Source organism: Oncorhynchus mykiss, chromosome 7, assembly GCF_057628025.1.
Source record: "Oncorhynchus mykiss isolate SJ-2025 chromosome 7, ASM5762802v1, whole genome shotgun sequence".
Classification (NCBI taxonomy): Eukaryota; Metazoa; Chordata; class Actinopteri; order Salmoniformes; family Salmonidae; genus Oncorhynchus; species Oncorhynchus mykiss.
Window position 1 is genome coordinate 69,606,821 of NC_143028.1, and position 16,731 is coordinate 69,623,551.

A 16,731-nucleotide genomic window follows, 5' to 3' on the forward strand; every position below is an offset into this window, starting at 1 on the left:
CAACAAGTGATGTGGACTGCATGCCACAAGTCAGGTCAATTATAATCTTGAGAAATCAAAAGGTTCTACAGCTGTGTAAAACAGAATACAATAATAATACTTTAAATTTTATTATTTTTGTATTTTCTATTGAATTCTGTGCTTCTACCCCTATCCAGAGAGAGAGCTTTGGTCTGTACGCCCTCTTCAGCAAAAACAAACCCCAGTCAGACAGCTTACTCATCAACCACGGCCATGACTTTTTCAAGGTGAGGACATCAAATAAACTGTCAGAGTACACTGATATTACAGTATATAATGCTATACTCATCCTTATGTGAAGTATTTGTAGTGCAAGTGCCCCCGGGAACAATGCTGTTTGCAAAAAAAAAATGTGAAATACCTTTTATTAAAAGTTGACTGAGTTTAAATAGAATTTACCGCAACCCTGTTAGGACATGCAGGTTTTACAATCAAATTCCAATTTTAGAAAAAAATGCAATTGGAATTCCAGTTTTTAATTTCTGATTTGAATGAATTGATATGGAATTGTCCCGAACTCTGTTTTCCTAACACTCCAGCAAAAACAGCTGCAGCTGGGGGACAAGATGGACCTGTCTTCTTACCTGCTGAAGCCGGTGCAGCGGATCAGCAAGTACAGCCTACTGCTGCAGGACATGGTGAGGGAGTGCGGGCCCCACAGGAGCCATGAGGAGGCCGAGGTCCAGCACGCCCTGGAGGTCATCCAGTTCCAGCTAAGGCATGGCAACAACCTGCTGGCCATGGACGACATCCAGGACTGTGATGTGAGTGAAGAATGGGGAAGACGGGATTGGAGGGAGAGATATAAAAGGAGGACTGAAGAGTAACAATGTAAATAATGGCGCCGGAGGAGATGGCTGCCGTTTTACGGGCCCCGAACCAATTGTGCTATTTTGAGTGTTTTTTCACATCTTTTGTAACTTATTTTTTTCGTAATGTTTCTGCCACCGTCTCATATGATCAAAAAGAGCTTCTGGATATCAGAACAGCAATTACTCACCTCAAACTGGACAAAGATTTTTTGTTTAAATAGTCGGACACGAAGGATTTACCGGACCAGGCCCAAATCCCTGTCATTCGCATGAAGAATAGATGCCGATACAGGGGACGCAAGTCTAGGTGCCTTGTGAGAATTAGCGAGTGGGTAACCCGCCTCTACCATACTGGCCAATGTGCAATCATTGGAGAATAAACTGGATGAGCTCCGTTCAAGACCTATCCTACCAATGGGACATTCAAAACTGTAATATCTTATTTTTCACAGAGTCGTATCTGAACGACGACATGGATAATATACAGTTGGCTGGGTTTTCCGTGACAGAACAGCTGCCTCCGGTAAGACGAGGGGTGGTGGTCTTTGTTTAACTGATCAATAGAAGCTGGTGTGCAAAATCTAATATTAAGGAAATCTCAAGGTTTTGCTCGCCTGAGGTGGAGTATCTGATGATAGGCTGTAGACCACAGTGTTTACCAAGAGAATGTACATCTATATTTTTCATAGCCATCTATTTACCACCATAAACCGATGCTGGAACTAAGATCACACTCAATGAAAGGTACAAGGCCATAAGCAAACAAGAAAATGCTAATGCAGAGGTGGTGCTTCTAGTGGCTGGGGACTTTCATATAGGGAAACTTAAATCCGTTTGACCTAATTTCTACCATTATGTCACGTGCAACCAGAGGAGAAAAACTCTAGACCACCTTTACTCCACACACAGACGCATACAAAGCTCTCCATTGGGCAAATCTGACCATAACTCTATCCCCCTGATTCCTGCTTACAAGAAAAAACTAAAATAGAAAGTACCTGTGACTCTTTCAATACGGAAGTGGTCAGATGACTTGGATGCTATGCTACAGGACTGTTTTGCTAGCACAGACTGAAATATGTTCTGTGATTTATCCAATGGCATTGAGGAGTATACCACCTCAACCATCAGCTTCATCAATAAGTGCATCGACGACGTCATCCCCATAGTCACCAAACGTACATATCCCAACAAGAATCCATGGATTACAGGCAACATCCGAATCGAGCTAAAGGCTAGAGCTGCCGCTTTCAAGGAGCGAGATACTAATCCAGATGCTTATACAGTAAGAAATTCCGCTACACCCTCTGATGAACCATCAAACAGGCAAAGCGTCAATACAGAATTAAGATTGAATCCTACTATACCGGCTCTGGCGCTCGTCAGATGTGGCAGAGCTTGAAAACTGTTACGGATTACAAATGGAAATCCAGCCGCGAGCTGCCCATTGACGTGAGCCTGCCAGTCGAGCTAAATGCTTTCATGCTCACTTAGAGGAAGCAACAATGAAACATGCTTGAGAGCACCAGCTGTTCCGGACGACTGTGTGATAACGCTCTCAGTAGCCGATGTGAGCAGGTCAACATAAGCAGGTCAACATTCACAAAGCCGTGGGGCCAGACGGATAACCAGGGCGTGTACTCAAAGCATACGCGGGCCAACTGGCAAGTGTCTTCACAGACATTTTCAACCTCTCCCTGACCGATTCAGTAATACCTACATGTTTCAAGCAGACAACCATAGTCCCTGTGCCCAAGGAAGTGAAGGTAACCTGCCAAAATGATTACCGCCCCATAGCACTCACGTCGGTAGCCATGAAGTGCTTTGAAAGGCTGGTCATGGCTCACATCAACAGCATTATCCCAGATACCCTGGACCTACTCCAATTCGCATACCGCCCCAACAGATCCACATGCGCAATCTCAATCACACTCCACACTGCCCTTTCACACCTGGAAAAAAGGAACACCTATGTGAGAATGCTATTCATTCACTACAGCTCAGCGTTCAACACCACAGTGCCCACAAAGCTCATCACTAAGCTAAGGACCCTGGGAATAAACATGGATCCCGGACTTCTTGACGGGCCGTCCCCAGGTGGTGAGGGTAGGCAACAACATGTCTGCCACGCTGATCCTCAACACTGGGGCCCCACAGGGGTGCGTGCTTCGTCCCCTCATGTACTCCCTGTTCACCCACAACTGTGTGGCCAAGCACGACTCCAACACCATCATTAAGTATACTGACGACACACCAGTAGTAGGCCTGATTACCGACAACAATGAGACAGCCTATAGGGAGGAGGTCAGAGACCTGGCAGTGTGGTGCCAGGACAACAATCTCTCCCTCAATGTGAGCAAGACAAAGGAGCTCATTGTGGACTACAGAAAAAGTCCCCATTAACATCGACGGGGCTGTAGTGGAGCGGGTCGAGAATTTCAAGTTCCTTGGTGTCCACATCACCAATGAACTATCATGTTCCAAAGACACCAAGACAGTTGAGAAGAGGGCACGACAACACCTTTTCCCAACCAGGAGCGTGAAAAGATTTGGCATGGGTCCCCAGATCCTCAATAAGTTTTACAGCTACACCATGGAGAGCATCACTGGGGCCAAGCTTCCTGCCATCCAGGACCTACAGTAATATACTAGGTGGTGTTAGAGGAAAGCCCAAAACATTGTTAACGACTCCAGTCGCCCAAGTCTTAGACTGTTCTCTCTGCTACCGCACGGCAAGCGGTAACGGAGCGCCAAGTCTAGGACCAAAAGGCTCCTTAACAGCTTCTACCCCCAAGCCATAAGACTGCAGAACATTGAATCAAATGGCCACCCGGATTATTTACATTGACTTGACCCACCCCCCCATTTGTTTTTACACTGCTGCTCCTCGCTGTTTATTATCTATGCATACTTTACCCCTACCTACATGTACAAATTACCTCGACTAACCTGTACCCCCCCACACTGACTCGGTACCAGTACCCCCTTATTTGGTAAATATTTTCTTAACTCTTTCTTGAACTGCTTTGTTGGTTAATTAAGGGCTTGTAAGTAAGCATTTCAAGGTCTACACCTGTTGTATTCGCCACGTGACAAATGAAGTTTGATTTGATTTCGTTCAGCCGACCCACATTGGAAAAATTGGCTAGACCCAAATCCCCATCTGTGGCCTATACTGTAAACCACAATTGTGAGTTTGTTCGGATATTAATATTTTCTCCCTTTTTATGTTAACCTCCGTTGTCAAGTTTGTAAGATAAAGATACAAGTTTGACTCTTCCGGTCATACAGTACAGTGCAGGGGTTTTGAAACTTATTTTCGGGTGACCCACTTTGGCCAAATGATTTACCCACCTAACCCAAATAACATTGATCTACCACATTTGTGAGGTCGTTCGGAACCTATAACACTTCTTAGTTTGTTCCTATCAGGGGATGAATACAGTATAAGGTCAAATGTCAATGTACTTAAAAGGGTTGATCTTACCACAGATGCACCCGGACAGAATTCAGCCTGCCCTCAATGTAATTTTTCTTCTCCTGTAGGTCAACTTGAAGGAGCAGGGGCAGCTGATTTGTCAGGACGAGTTCCTGGTGTCCTTCAGAAAGAAAAAGTGTTTCCGCCACATCTTCCTCTTCCAGGACCTTGTCCTCTTCAGCAAGACTAAGAGGACCGACGTGGGCAACGACACTTATGTATATAAACAGTCATTCAAGGTATGCAGGTATACAAAACACAGCACAATATACCTCAATGTGAAACTTGAGCCAAAACCACCTGTCCCCTATTCCCACTGATTTGTATTTGTATATACGTGCCCTTTGGTTTCCATTGGGCGGTCAATTAATGTTACAATGTCCGTTGGTTGTGTGGGCACCTGTGCTGTGTGTTTTGGGCTTTCGTGTCATTGTGGATTGCACAGACAATTACGGGTCTCGTCCCGTGTGTTAATCATTGTGCACTTGTGTTATTTATTCGAGGTACTCCTCGCCCTTTTGTTTGGGTTTCAACCCTGTGTTTTTGTATAGTGTTTGTTTGGTCGTCATCCCTGTGCCTTTACACGGCACACCGTAACTTGGGGTAAAATAATAAAAAACTATTATGCATTCCTGTGGCTGTCTCACAAATAATTTATTCAGCGTGACACTACCTTCCTTGGAAATCATTGAAACACATGCTTACGTCATAAAAGGGTCATGTGGAGGCCTTGCATCAGATGAAAAGTATTATGTGAAATTTCCAATTTGAGCTGCTGTAGCTACCCTCCAAAAGTTTCACTTCCAGGCCCACTTCCTCTATTGAGTGGAAAACTGTATATGATTCACTGTACGTTAACACATACCCTGTTTGTAAATGGAGAAGGAAACCTGTCTGTCTAGGTTGATTACTTTTTCAAAATATACATACACTGTTACAGTGCCTTGCGAAAGTATTCGGCCCCCTTGAACTTTGCGACCTTTTGCCACATTTCAGGCTTCAAACATAAAGATATAAAACTGTATTTTTTTGTGAAGAATCAACAACAAGTGGGACACAATCATGAAGTGGAACGACATTTATTGGATATTTCAAACTTTTTTAACAAATCAAAAACTGAAAAATTGGGCGTGCAAAATTATTCAGCCCCTTTACTTTCAGTGCAGCAAGCTCTCTCCAGAAGTTCAGTGAGGATCTCTGATTGATCCAATGTTGACCTAAATGACTAATGATGATAAATACAATCCACCTGTGTGTAATCAAGTCTCCGTATCAATGCACCTGCACTGTGATAGTCTCAGAGGTCCGTTAAAAGCGCAGAGAGCATCATGAAGAACAAGGAACACACCAGGCAGGTCCGAGATACTGTTGTGAAGAAGTTTAAAGCTGGATTTGGATACAAAAAGATTTCCCAAGCTTTAAACATCCCAAGGAGCACTGTGCAAGAGATTATATTGAAATGGAAGGAGTATCAGACCACTGCAAATCTACCAAGACCTGGCCGTCCCTCTAAACTTTCAGCTCATACAAGGAGAAGACTGATCAGAGATGCAGCCAAGAGGCCCATGATCACTCTGGATGAACTGCAGAGATCTACAGCTGAGGTGGGAGACTCTGTCCATAGGACAACAATCAGTCGTATATTGCACACATCTGGCCTTTATGGAAGAGTGGCAAGAAGAAAGCCATTTCTTAAAGATATCCATAAAAAGTGTTGTTTAAAGTTTGCCACAAGCCACCTGGGAGACACACCAAACATGTGGAAGAAGGTGCTCTGGTCAGATGAAACCAAAATTGAACTTTTTGGCAACAATGCAAAACATTATGTTTGGCGTAAAAGCAACACAGCTCATCACCCTGAACACACCATCTCCACTGTCAAACATGGTGGTGGCAGCATCATGGTTTGGGCCTGCTTGTCTTCAGCAGGGACAGGGAAGATGGTTAAAATTGATGGGAAGATGGATGGAGCCAAATACAGGACCATTCTGGAAGAAAACCTGATGTAGTCTGCAAAAGACCTGAGACTGGGACGAAGATTTGTCTTCCAACAAGACAATGATCCAAAACATAAAGCAAAATCTACAATGGAATGGTTCAAAAATAAACATATCCAGGTGTTAGAATGGCCAAGTCAAAGTCCAGACCTGAATCCAATCGAGAATCTGTGGAAAGAACTGAAAACTGCTGTTCACAAATGCTCTCCATCCAACCTCACAAAGCTCGAGCTGTTTTGCAAGGAGGAATGGGAAAAAAATTCAGTCTCTCGATGTGCAAAACTGATAGAGACATACCCCAAGCGACTTACAGCTGTAATCGCAGCAAAAGGTGGCGCTACAAAGTATTAACTTAAGGGGGCTGAATAATTTTGCACGCCCAATTTTTCAGTTTTTGATTTGTTAAAAAAGTTTGAAATATCCAATAAATGTCGTTCCACTTCATGATTGTGTCCCACTTGTTGTTGATTCTTCACAAAAAAATACAGTTTTATATCTTTATGTTTGAAGCCTGAAATGTGGCAAAAGGTCGCAAAGTTCAAGGGGGCCGAATACTTCCGCAAGGCACTGTATATCCACGTATAGTCCTTTATATGCCTTATAAAGGGTTTATGAACACTTCAAAACCTTTTACAAGCTGTAGTTTGTTTAAAGACCATGTTTTCTGTTCTGACAGACCTCTGACATTGGGATGACCCACAATTCAGGGGACAGCGGGCTGTGCTTTGAGATCTGGTTCCGAAGGAGGAAGTCCCAGGACACTTACACCCTGCAGGCCGGGAACAGAGAGGTGAAGGATGCCTGGACCAAAGACCTTGAGCGCATCCTCTGGGAGCAGGCTGAACACAACAGAGGTCAGAGTTACCCCTGAGACTAACCAGCCAATCAGATCTCTCGTGTCCTAAAATGATCTGGTCTGTTTCTGAAAACATTACTAGCAGTCTAATCCTTGCTTACTCTGTTCTTATTTCCTCAATTCCTCTCAAAGGGCATTAGAGGTGACGGTCCCATGGAAAGACTATGATCATCCCCTCCAATGCACTTTGAGAGGAATGGAAAACACAAGGACTGAAGAAGAAAGGATTTGCCAGCTTGGAAAGTTTCAGATACAGCCACAGAGGTCAACCTACTATATTTTCCCACACTACCACTGATCTGAAAAGAGTTGATGGATTAAAGCAATGACTTTTAAACCAACGCTTTCAACTGTAATCATGTGGAACAGACAATGAAAATAAGCAATTTCAGGCTACTGGTATCTGGTATACAGCTCCCATCACTTTCCAATACTTGGCAAGCAACCAATCAGATTGTAGGACTAAGTGGAAGAAGGGAGGGTCTTGATGGGAAGCTCTTGCAGCAAAGATCTATATTAAGCGCTGATATAATGTCCAAGACACACTGGTGGGATTGAGACTAGCACATACCCATAGATTTGTTGGTTCTATGTTTGAGTTTTGCTATTGTGTTCCTCCCCTAGTAGGTCAATTACTTGCTTACTAAATCCTTATTTTCGTCCCCTTTGGGACATAGGTAAGGCTATAATGAACTCTCTCTACTTCAGGGCTCTCCAACCCTGTTTCTGGAGAGCTACCCTCCTGTAGTTTTTCAATCCAAACCTCAGTTGTAACTAACCTGATTCAATTGATTAACCAGCTAATTATTATAATCAGAAAGTGTAGTGAACTTGTTTGTTTGCCCATTATTAAAGACCAAAATTGGCATAGTTTTATTTTATGTAAATACAAACTTATACCAGTTTTACTTGATGACCAAAATGTCGAAATCGGCACCATACAGGTTGCAAAATAGTTAGGAAGAGATTTTTGATGTGCTGATTCTGTGGCACATGGTTTATGAATTGATACGAAAAACAACTCTTGGTTAAAGGCATAGTAGTATACATAATTCTTGCCACAAACAGAATGTTATGAATATGGGGTACAACCATCTCAGCTCTGCAGATTTTGCTACGAAGAGACATAATCCTTTGATCACTTATTTTGGTATTACCCATTTGTAGCTTGTTTCTGGTCACAGATTCAAGAATTGCTGAAAAATCACAACATTTATCTAAAATGAACCCTACATTTAGCGTTGTTGGGAGATTTGAAAAACCATAGTCAATCAATCAACAACATAACAATACTTTTACTTTTAGTAGAAATATGTATCTTTAACTTACAATCTGTAGATACTATGCAGTTAGACAGGTTCAGAATTTATGTGAAGAATCACAGCACAGTTAAAAAAATATATGTCACATGGAAATCATAAGAGGGCGGTTTACGGAGATAGGTGGGATGGACTGAGAGTAGCTGAGGGGTGGGTTTACGGAGATAGGTGGGATGGACTGAGAGTAGCTGAGGGGTGTGTTTACAGAGATAGGTGGGATGGACTGAGAGTAGCTGAGGGGTGGGTTTACAGAGATAGTTGGGATGGACTGAGAGTTGCTGAGGGGTGGGTTTACGGAGATAGGTGGGATGGACTGAGAGTTGCTGAGGAGTGGGTTTAAAATATCATGTTCTGTAATAGTTATGACTGAAAACACTATGTATAATGTATCAGTACTATCTATCTAGATGTAATGTATATCAAAGTATCAAATTACTTTATTCTTACTCTGTATCTACTGTCAAAAAAAAAGCGACAGTTAAAATGTACATAAAATAAAATAAAATAAAAGTTGGGGGGAGGTGGTGTATGGGTAAATATTAATAATAATAATATTATAATCAGGAGCGCTAGATTAGGGTTGGAATAAAACCTACAGGATGGTAGCTTTCCAGGATCAGAGTTGGCGAGCCCTGCAGTCTACTTATTTCTGTCTATGGTATCATATTGTGCCTCGCTCCAAGAATGGTTGACCTGTGACAGTTTATCTAGGTCAATGTTATTATTGTGGTTGCTTTATTCCAGAGATCCATATGCAGGAGAGGGTGTTCATGGGTATCGGGAACAAGCCCTTCATGGATATCCAGCCTAGCGACGCGGCCATCAATGACAGGGCAGTCAACTGTGCTCTGATGGGAAGAGGTACAAATCCATAGCATACTATAGAGATTACATTAGGACAAGTTTAATTCCATTGGTATTCAATTCATCCCATTATTATTATGTATTCATTCATCAAACTCATCTAATATTGTAATTAGATTCTGAATGGAATGGATTTTCAGATTAAGAAATTCACACCATCATAGATGTTTTTGCCCAATCCTAGTTGTTCCTACTTTGGCAATTCTCTTGTTGTCTAAATCCCGTCCAGTCCCATCTCATACAATTGGATCTCATCTGGCCCTCCCAGAATCCAAGGCGTTGGCCTCCTCGGGGACGTCTGGCTTGCAGGGCGGGTTTCCGGTAAGGCGGCCAAACTCCTTTGGCTCGGGGAGCTGTTTGTCAACCTCCGGCAGCCACTCCTCTTCCTCCTCGGGGAGAGGGTCCCTGTCCTCCCCTACGGGGGTGTACCTGTGCGGCCCGAAGCTGAGGGGAGTTGCTAGGGGTCAAGGGAGGTATTCGGAGCACCCTGGGGTCCTGGATGAGGATGACATGGACCAGGAGAGCGGGAGTCAGAATCTACTGAGTGAGTGGCTTTAATAAGTTTGTTTGAAATGTAAAGCATGCTACTTTGAGGGATATTGACTTGTATTGGTCTTTTGATGGAAATGCTTATCATTTTGTGACACCAACCGGGTAAAGAAAACCAAAGCATGAATGGTTGTCTTTCCTTGTCCAAATCCTGTTTAAAGAGTAAGGAAACAAATGGCATTTTGTAATTTGGGTGAACTATCACTTTAAGTCTCATGTGTCAGACTCTCTTCCTCGCATCAAGCTGAGGCATCTGATGTCAACAGCGCAATATTTCTCTTAAAACAGTGCAGAGGTGGAAGATGGCTGTAGATGCCTGGGTAACTGCTGTTTGACTTCACATGAAACTAAACTACCGTTTTTAATCCTAGTGCTAAACTTGTGTAAAGCAGCTAATGTTTGTAGAATGATAAGTCTAATATCGACTCAGGGGAATGAAGCAACAGCAGTGTCATAACTCTCCTGTGACGATCTGAAGGATCAGGTTACACTGGGTCCGCTCTACAGCCGTGCTCTATCTCGTAGAGGGGGAGAGCGGGAAGTCAGCTGTTTTTTGGTCAGTCATAAAATATGCTGCCCCTACACTCTGTAGTGTTCGAGATTGGAATGTAAACTGTGGAGCAAAGAGAGGGACATCAAAAGTTTGAATAAGTTAACAATATTTCTATGTTTGAGAATGTGGGAGTGGTCCGTGGACAATTAAAGGACAGTCATGATGAGTTTGTTTTATTTGGTGATCTTATGAAGGACGGGAAACACTCATTACTGTGTCTTTGGTTGTGTACACTTCTTAATTATGGGGTTTACATCTAAATATTGTGAAACGTATGTGATTAAACATGAAATTATTTGTGAAAAGATGTAATGTGATGTTAACCTTCTAAATGAGAAATTATGGGTTTTCATATAAGGTTAACCAAATCAGGGGCCACGCCCAAGTGAGCATAGACATTATGTCGGCGTCATGGACCGCCCTTTCCTCAGAATTCTATAAAACCCGCTCCTGATGAAATTTACATTAGACCAGAAAATATGGAGCTGACACTACATGTTGAAATGGTAAAGAGCTACATCTAGTATGAGAATACCGACAACCGCGGAAGCATCTATTCTAGGCAACGATCAACTGTCTGCCTGACGTATCCATTACAACAGACACTATCCAGAGCCGCGGAGAAAGCTACAACCACGAAATACATGGTGACTTCTGGGGAAGTTAACTAGAGACTCTGATGAACTGAATCTCCAGCAGACGTACCGGCGATTCCAACAGAGAAGACAACAACGACATACGGGTGTAAATAAATACATTTCAATTATGGTCGAGAGAGAGGCCGTTCATGTGCAAAGGATTAGCATTTCAATTCATATAATTATCAACTGTGTGTAGTGAATCAATTTTGTCTCTCCCACTCTTTCGCTGTCTCCATCCCGCTCCATTGTCTACCAAGCTTTCATTCGGTTTAGCCCACTACGGACTTATCAATGCATTGAGTTAGTAACCAATAACCATGTTTGTTTATGTATTTCTGTGGTCATTTAGTTAGTTAGCAAATAAATAATTAAGCAAATGTGTATATTAATAGAAGACTAATTGATAAGATATAAAAATATCTGAAGAGTCGATTTTGGAAATAGAGACTATATAAACATTTTTCAGTGGTGCCCAGACTTCCTAGTTTCTTGAAGTTTACATGATTAGTTTACTCACGTAATAATAATTACACAGAGAATTGTATTTGATAATACAACAGTCTTCACATTAATGAATAGTCACAGACACGACAGCAGCAAAAGGTTATCATGGCTGTAGTCAATTTTGCTTGTTTTCGCTGTTTTCAAAATAGCATTTTAGTGTTTAAATTGTGAAGAAATGCATTAAATTAGCTTTAACTTGATTAAAATGAATTGGAACGGGGTTGTGGAGGGTCTGTCTGTTTTACTGTCTGGCTACTGTGGATGCCTCAACACAGACCAGATCTGGTCAAATGGGCTTTTGCCAGACAGGCAATAAATTCCATGTGTGCTTTATTATTAACATGAGAGGGGATCTATGTTCTACTATATGACGTAACTAAAGACAGAGAACTGCCAGGCATAAAGCGGATCAGTTAATTATTTTAAATCAGAATGAATAAGCACTCCTACTCTGAGATGGTTTATGATATGGACACTGGTGTATACAGCCCCTCAATCCTTTCAGATTAGTTTCCCTTCCTTTTCCAGTGGACAGCTCCGAGTCTTCGGGAGAGAGCGTGAGCGGCTTCAGCAGCTCTGCCTCCTCTGTGTGCGCCTCCATCGTCAGCCTGAAGGAGCCTCTAGCCCGCAGACCTGAAGACAACAACCTCCACGAGGCTAAGAGTCCCACCTGGTCTACAGTAAAAACCACCTCACCCTCGCTCCCACCCAAACCACCTGGCCTGACTAAGGATCCTCCCAAGGTGTGTGTTGAGACTAACCATGAGCTGCTAATTTTCCCATGAATATCATGCTATTAGGCTAAGTCATATGTTCACTGAACCATGCATTGATGTTGTGCACCGGACACCAGGTCCACCTTTCCTCCTGTGTCTCCCCTCTTCATCTCTATCCCCAACTACATCTGTACAGTTTAAATAAAGCAATAAAAAAAGTTGACCTTTAAAAAAAAGAATCATGCTGTGATGTCAATGGGAGGCATGAACTGATGTTCTGGTAATTTTCCCCACAGGTTCAAAATGCAGTCATTGGGAAGTCAACTGAGGTTTGAGCTCTGAGTTTGGTAAGTTTGTCTGTAACGATGACATCACTCTGCACCATCTACAGTTGGCCTGTATATATGTCTGGCTATTTTCTAATATGATTTTATGTATGTTTGTGTTGCATGTAACTATTTTACACATGGATGTTATTTGTTTTCAGTCATTTTCCATAGGTTATCAAATTCAATCTTATTCGTGTATCTTTTTTCACAGATTTGGAATTATCCAGAACAGAAGGAAAGCATGAACTGTGTTACTGTATAAAGAGGAGTGTTATATGACTCTGTTATATGACAGTTACTGCACTCTACTTGTACCATTCTGTGTTTTTTGTTTTGTTTTTATTGAACCTTTATTTAACTAGGCAGGTCAGTTAAGAACAAATTCTTATTTACATTGATTTACAAGGATTTTATCATTTCCCATTAACAGGAAGTTTTGTATTTTGTAAAAAAAAAAGTTTAAAAAAATAAGCATTTCTGTCATATTCTGTTTGTTTGTGATGTCAATACTTTCACCCATGATCATGTTGTTGTGTGCCTTATTGGACCATTCAATATGTAGTAAATATTCTTAACACAGAAAACCTGTGTTGGTGTGCATTACTTGTACTTATGCTATGTTTCCATTAAAATGTATTTAAAAATCTTTGAGGACCAGAATGTCTGGATTACCAACGTGTTTTAGTATGTAAGGGTTTGGAAGTGACTCCCAAATAATCTGTCAATGTTAAGTCAACATAAACCAGTCTGTGTCTTTCATATGAAGTTCAAAAAATGTCTTTCAGATGAAGTTCAAAAATGATCTCCAAAAATAATCTCTTTCATACTGTCAGGTCTGATGACTTGCATGTGGCACAGAGAAACAGGGAGGTTGTCTTCTATGGCTGTGGCTTTTGGCATAGATATGGAAATGTAGCACACGTTCTATCCTGGCAAATGGCGTCTTCAGTTATACCATCGGGCAGCACCATCAGAGAGTAAGAAGCGAAGCGATATGGTTCTATCCATTGCCACGTTAAGCAGCTCATTCATTATTAAGCAAGTAAGGAGTTTTTGTATGGGAGGCAATGAGAGAGTGTTGAATATAGTCAAGATAATAATGTATTGCTGTTATGATATGTGACGCTTATTTGATCTAATAGAAATGTTGTAATGCTTAAGTTGTTACGAGTGTACTGATATAAGTGTGATGCACGTGACATGTTAGCAGCTTTGAGAAAAAATGCTTTATATCGAAGTTCGAAATTAGAGACGGTCTATGCATATTCATAGCATCTCACTTTCCACTGATTACAGGCGGTTGACGTCAACGCCCCTCATCGAATATTCAAAAAAGTATTCAAATTACTAAATGTGTCCACCAATCCAAAGAGAGGGATAGGCAGGAGCTTGACAGCTTGCTGTTCCGCTATGTGGACAACAAATCCCGTTGTTAGGGCGGAGACACATGCTTCTCATCATTATATCCAGCATCTCTGCCGCCATTAAGAGCTTTTCATAATTTTAAAGTAGTAAATGTTTTCTTCTTCTACTTCTACGAGTGTATTGGCATTTCGTAAATAAACTGGAAAAGTGCATACCTAGTCTGCTGGAGTGTGTATAGTCTGAACAGGTATCTAGCTAAGGTTGGTGATTTACTGCCATCTCCAGTTATGGAATGTTTGCTCAGGGTTTCATTTAATTGGATGACCCCTCCTGCTGACCTCGATGGAATTTAACCCATAGCACTTTCCACCCAGTTGATGACACTATCCATGCTAAAACGGGCTCTATCTATCCAGAGCCCTCTTTCTCTATGGTTTAGGGAGAATTTATGATAGCGTCAGAGGAGATGGCTGCCGTTTTACGAGCTCCTAACCAATTGTGCTATTGTCTGTGTTTTTTCGCGTTATTTGTAACTTATTTTGTACATAATGTTTCTGCCACCGTCTCTATCTCAGACTGGCCTTCTAGGCAGAGTTATTCGGTCCAGTGTCTGTGTTCTTTTGCCCGTCTTAATATTTTATTTTTATTGGCCAGTCAATATCAACGAAAAACTTGCATCATGGTCTACAAAGTAGACAGTGGCAGATCATTTAAAATAGCTTATCATGTTATGTTATTGCTTCCTAAAATAAATACTTCCTTGCAGGACTGAGCCATATGCCAGAATATGTATCTAAATACTTGAAGCATTTAGAGGATTTCAATATTACCTTAAAAGGCTGGTGAACAATTGATTTGTTTAGAAAAAAAATCTCAAAACTGAAGAGCAAAGTAAAACCTGATCCATCCCTTCACTATGGACCAGGGTTTTCCAAAATGGTCCGCGGGACACCCTGGGTGAACCTTTTGGTTTTTGACTCTGTTTGGGACACCCTGCTATGGACAAATGATGGCAAATAACTTAGCGGTAGCTGGTTTCTTTTACGCCTGCTACATTAGGTTAGGTTGCCATTGAAGACCTTATCCAGCGGTGTCAATCACAATTTGCCTGAGGGCCACATGTGCACAATTTTTTAAATATATTTCCTCGCCATCAACATTTACCCCAAATTGTAATTTTCCATTATTTTTGAAAAATTGTATTCTCCCTGGCTGTCTAGCTTTCATTGAGGTGATTATCAGCGAGCTGGACACAGGCTAACTATATGAATGTAGACCCATGATTCTTTCTACACAGTTTCAATTTGGTTTTAGTTATTTTAAGGTATATTGAGTTTTATTATCCCTCAAAAAAATAGTAAATAAATAAATATACTACATAGCCAAAAGTATGTGGACACCTGCTCGTCGAACATGTCATTCCAAAGTCATGGGTATTCATATGGAGTCCCCCCCCCCCCCCCCCCCCCCCCTTTGCTGCTATAATAACCTCCAATCTTCTGTGAAGGCTTTCCACTAGATGTTGGAACATTGCTGTGGTGACATGCTTCCATTCAGCCACAAGAGCATTAGTGAGCTCAGGCACTGATGTTGGACGATTAGGTCTGGTTGGAAGTCTGGTTTCCAATTCATCTCAAATGTGTTTGATGGAGTTGAGGTCAGGACTCTGTGCAGGCCAGTCAAGTTCTTCAACACCAATCTCGACAAACAATTTCTGTGTGGTCCTCCCTTTTTGCATGGGGGCATTGTCGTCATGCTGAAGCAGGAAAGGGCCTTCCCCAAACTGCCACAATATTGGGAGCACAGAATCGTCTAGAATGTCCTGGCATCCGCCAAACTCAGATTCGTCCATCAGACTGCCAGATGCTGAAGTGTGAATCATCCCTCCAGAGAACGCATTTCCACTGCTCCAGAGTCCAATGGCGGCGAGCTTTACACCACTCCAGCCAAAGCTTGTCATTGCGCATGGTGATCTAAGGCTTGTGTGCGACTACTCGGCCATGGAAACCCATTTTCATGAAGCTCTCGACGAACAGTTCTTAGGCTGATGTTGCTTCCAGGGGCAGTTTGTAACTCGGTAGTGAATGTTGCAAACGAGTACAGACAATTTTTACTCACTACGCGCTTCAGCACTCGGCCGTCCCGTGCTGTGAGATTGTGTGGCCTACCACTTCACGGGTGAGTCGTTGTTGCTCCTAGATGTTTCCACTTCACAATAACAGCACTTACAGTTGACCTGGGCAGCTCTTGCAGTGCAGAAATTTGATGAACTGACTTGTTGGAAAGGTGGCATCCTATGACGGTGCCACGTTGAAAGTCACTGAGTTCTTCAGTAAGGCCATTCTGCTGCCAATGTTTGTCTATGGAGATTGCATGGCTGTGTGCTTGATTTTATACACCTGTCAGCAACGGGTGGGGCTGAAATAGCTGAATCCACTAATTGTGGTGCTTCTACCAAGTATTGACTCAGGGGTGGTAATAGTTATGTAAATGGGTCTTTCTGTATTTCATTTTCAATACATTAGCAAAAATGTATAAAAACATGTTTTCACTTTGCCAGAATTGGGTATTGTGTGTAGATGAGTGAGAAAAAAAATAATTTGAATCAATTTATAATTTTGGCTGTAACACAACAACATGTGGAATAAATCAAGGGGTATGAATACTTTCTGAAGGCAATGTATTCATTAAAACCTGCAAAACGGCTAATGTAAACCAGGGGGACAA

The 16,731-nt window shown here is 41.9% G+C and overlaps 1 protein-coding gene across 3 annotated transcripts in view; it reads left to right on the top strand.

Annotated features, from left to right (window-relative positions):
• Positions 1 to 13,223, top strand: part of LOC110528484 (pleckstrin homology domain-containing family G member 4B) — a 71,673-nt gene extending 58,450 nt beyond the window's left edge. The window contains exons 16-24 of one of the 3 annotated variants that reach the window (XM_021610585.3): positions 159 to 248; positions 561 to 785; positions 4,380 to 4,550; positions 6,985 to 7,162; positions 9,228 to 9,344; positions 9,577 to 9,891; positions 12,123 to 12,337; positions 12,607 to 12,657; positions 12,851 to 13,223. In XM_021610585.3, the coding sequence (XP_021466260.2) occupies positions 159 to 248; positions 561 to 785; positions 4,380 to 4,550; positions 6,985 to 7,162; positions 9,228 to 9,344; positions 9,577 to 9,891; positions 12,123 to 12,337; positions 12,607 to 12,645 (1,350 nt within the window). In that variant the 3' untranslated portion in view covers positions 12,646 to 12,657; positions 12,851 to 13,223. Of the gene's footprint in view, positions 1 to 158; positions 249 to 560; positions 786 to 4,379; positions 4,551 to 6,984; positions 7,163 to 9,227; positions 9,345 to 9,576; positions 9,892 to 12,122; positions 12,338 to 12,606; positions 12,658 to 12,850 lie in introns of those variants that run through there. The other 2 variants (XM_021610586.3, XR_016497428.1) reach the window with 2 other exon arrangements.
• The last annotated feature ends 3,508 nt before the right edge of the window (positions 13,224 to 16,731 follow it).